Here is a 3,873-nt window from a genome sequence, read left to right on the forward strand (position 1 = left end):
GTGGAAATTCCTGGAGATAGCAAGTTTTATAGCTTTCCCCCCCAAAATGAGCATTTATTACCAATCAGTGTGAAATACCACTGATGGTAAATTTTAAGTATATGGCAGGAGTTTCAGCATTGTGACAACATATATCATGCATTTTTACAACATATAAGTGCAGCGATATTGCTCCCTTTCTCAGTAACAATATATAAGAATATGTAGTATAAATGTACAGCATATATTAGACACAATGTAAAATAACTTAGTGAAATGTCAAAGCTTCTGCATAAAAATTCAAGTCGTGCCTTAGCATACATCTAGCACAATTGTGCTCAATCTTAGAACTTCATTTACCTTTAGTTCATGTTGCAAAGATAATTTTATCTCTCAGTGTGTAATTGCTTAAAACCACTAGAATCCTTGTCTTCTTTTCTTCTGTCTAAAGTAGATGAAGACTGGAGTGGCCAAGCCAAAGCCAAGGTTTCGTGGAGTCGGTGCTAGCGCTGCTGTTAGATACTGGGAAGCAACTGGTCATGAGCAAGTTGTGTAAGAGCATTTTCTCAAATGCCTGCTACAGTTCATCATTAATGCTTGTTACAGTTCATTGTCCGTGGGGTTCAGTTCTCAAATACCCCACCACGTGTAAACAGCAATGAAATGTCTTCAGAAAGTGAGCTCATGATCTGGCACTGCTGTCCGTACGTTACCAATTGCACCAGCTTTGCTGAAATCGTATCAAGTGCCACTTTGGTAATTGCTTGCAAGGAGGATCGATAAAAATCTATTTAATAGGAATATACAACTTGTCTCAAAGCAGGTAAGTGGAATTCTGGCTTTGGTCAACACTGGGTACAGCTTCTTGCAGAGCTGGGTCTCCCTTCATCCTCTCTAAACAAAATGTGTCCAAAGACTTTCCTGCAGCATCTCAGGAAGCTTTCTGAGAGTACAAAGGGAGAGGTTTGTTGCTTTTTTTAAAAAAAACCAAGGCATTAAGAGGCCTTATAGCTCTGTGGCATTACCCCTCAAAGTCCACCAGAGTTCAAGAGCCCTGCAATTAGCTTTCTTGGAATTATTTTGAATACAACTTCACTTCAATAGTTTAAAGAGCTCTGCCCTGAATATCAATAAAAATATACTTTAAACACTTACTGACAATTACATTTCCTAATTAATGATGAATTAAAGCTGCACAACAGTTTGAAACTTGATGTTAAAGTAAAAAAGAAGGAAAGACAGAGTGATTTTCTGTGATTCTTTTTAAGAAAAACAAACACACACACACACCCCGCCTTACGTTCTCAGTCACTGTAAGTCGATGGAATTACACTGTTTTAGATCAGCTTAAGTTCTGACCTATATACTTCAGTGGAATTAATCCTAATTTCCACCAGTGAAAGTGGACTCCAATTCACTTTGCCTTAAATAAAGCAACGGGTGAGAAGCAAGTCTCTTTTCTGTTCTGCTGGGGAAAGGAAATTCTTTGTGGAATTAAATGATGTCCATGACAGTATAGAAAACAAAGTCAGAATTTCATGACTTTCAGCATAGTAAAAAAACCCCAATTTTGGTAAATTGTTTATGCTTTAACCTTATCAAAGGTCTTCGGGTGCAGGCAGAGTATCAGCTGGTGAATGGGGAAGGAACCCTTTCTGAGTACTGCTCAGGAAGACAACGAGGAGGCAGGCGGCTGATTTTCAGTGACATGAGGCTGCTGAATATGCTGCAACTCAGACTTTGCTACCACGAATAAATACCATCACATTGTCCAGAACTGGAGATTAATTTGCTGGGCCTCCAGTAGATGATATTTGTTTTCTTGCATGTTATATTGAGATCTCAGGACAGGCAAAGGGTCAGGGGCTGAAAGAATGTAATCGATGCTGAATTTAATTTCAGAATCCGATTTTGCTAAGGAGGAATTGTTCAGGCTCTGCCTGTTGGTCACGCTGTTCGGAGCAAACCCACGAGGCTCCAGGAGTCCTGATTCAATCCTTCCCTGTTTACTTTCTGAAGAGGAAATGTTGTTTAAAGCAGAGTCCATGGAAGACATATCAGGGGATGAAGGACTTTTCCCTCTGCTTGGTCGCTGCTCCTTATGTTCCCTTTTCACGTTCCTCCTCCTCCGTCTTCGCCTGTAATTCCCATTTTCAAAGAGATCCAGCATGGATTCGCATCCTGTTGCAAAGCTCCAATAGTTTCCTTTCCCCTTCTCATTCCCTTCTGTTCTTGGAACCTGTATTTATTTAAAGGCAGTTCAGTATTTGTATGTGTTACAGATGCTGCTGCTGAACATCTGCATTCATTTACATTGCAGAATGGTGTAAACACGTATGACAAGGCTTTTAAGCCTATTCCCTTTCATTATACGAATGGGATGTAAGAGACTCCATCCTTCTCAATTTGTTATCTATTAGCACACATCAGACAAGGACATACCCTTTATCTGTATAATTGACGACTCAGAGAGATTTAAAGTGATTCACAGCTCAGCTGTTTGTTTCCCTCCCTTCCTAGTGATGAGATTATCCCTGCATATATTTTTTTTAGCCATGCACAGCGTGTGTGTAAATATACAGTTACTGATCTTACCTTTACAAAACAACTGTTAAGCGATAAGTTATGTCGGATGGAGTTCTGCCAGGCTCTTTGATTCGATCTGTAGTAAGGAAATTTCTTCATTATAAAGTCATAAATGCCAGAGAGGGTGACTTTATTTGAAGGACTTTGCTGGATGGCCATTGCAATTAAGGCAATGTAGCTGAAAAAAGGAAAACTTGCTGTTACACCATCGCCTTAACTCACATACCTCAGTTTTTAGGACCACATGGGTACATGTGTACCTGTATCCTGCTTCCAAAAGTTCTCCTGGCAGATCTATGCCCTGACCTGAGACATCCCAGGGATAAGCCCCAAGCCTCAGGGTGATACGCAGGTGTTATGTCCAGGCAATGGGGTCCCAACCCTGTGTTTGCCCTGGCATTCAGCAGACAGTGCCCAGGTAGGGATTACAGGAAGATCAGCCACCTCTCAGACCCCGTCAGAAAAGTTTCCCTGAGCTGAAAGGCTGTGGTGAGGCAGACCAAGCAACACTGTCACTGGAGACCTTGCCTGCTCCTGGAAGGAACCTTAGCTGCCCCTGTGAACATCTATACCCTGCGTATTCCCCCCAGCCACCCTGGGGATTATCTGCATCCGATTCACTCATTGGCACATTGCACATTTAATTCCCCTTCTCCTGGGGCTCTCAAAGGTCAGAAGAGACCATCTGAGGTCTGGTAGCTCCACGGCATGCCAGAGTTGCTGTGACCCCGCACAGGAGGAAACAAATTATGATCACTTCAAACATCGGGGATGGAGGGGAGGGGGGAATCTGCACGCTGCAGTGCCTGGACCGGGGCCAGACCCACTGTGCACCCCTGGGGAGAGGTGCCGCGCTCCCCTGAGACCTGTGATCCCACCACGCCAGAGCTCAGAAACCTCCCCAGAGATGGGGGGGTGTACGGGGACTTGGAAAAACTTCCTCTTACCTGTACGCCGGTCTGGTGAATTTCTTCTCTTCGTCAGAACTACAAGTAGGATAATCATCCCCATCATAATTAAAGCAGTTATAGGGGTACTGCGTGTTGTCAAACATTGTCCTGCTCCTTGCTCAGCTCCTGTGGAGTGAGAGAGATGGAGTGATGTTTCTCAGAGCCTGGACTCCCTCCTCCCTTCTTCCCTCCCCTCTGTCTGTCTCGTTCCCTCTCTCCCCCCTCCTCACGCTCCCTCTCCTCCGTGCACACACACTCTGTGCTGGGGTGGGGATTGTTTTTGCAATCCTGGTGTCCCAGACAGCCCGTCGGTTGGGATTTTTGGTTGGGTTTTTTTTTTAGGGGGATGGGGGGGGTG

General features: G+C 43.9%; 1 protein-coding gene across 1 annotated transcript; it reads right to left on the minus strand.

Annotated features, from left to right (window-relative positions):
• Positions 1-1,741: 1,741 nt before the first annotated feature.
• On the minus strand, positions 1,742-3,619 carry FOXL3 (forkhead box L3; the record flags this gene model as incomplete). Its single annotated transcript, XM_084271193.1, has 3 exons — positions 1,742-2,218; positions 2,575-2,743; positions 3,513-3,619. 3 exons carry the CDS (start codon positions 3,617-3,619, stop codon positions 1,742-1,744), a joined length of 753 nt encoding a protein of 250 aa, XP_084127319.1.
• Positions 3,620-3,873: the final 254 nt, after the last annotated feature.

Source organism: Gallinula chloropus (assembly GCF_964237585.1).
Source record: "Gallinula chloropus genome assembly, chromosome: 15".
NCBI lineage: Eukaryota > Metazoa > Chordata > Aves > Gruiformes > Rallidae > Gallinula > Gallinula chloropus.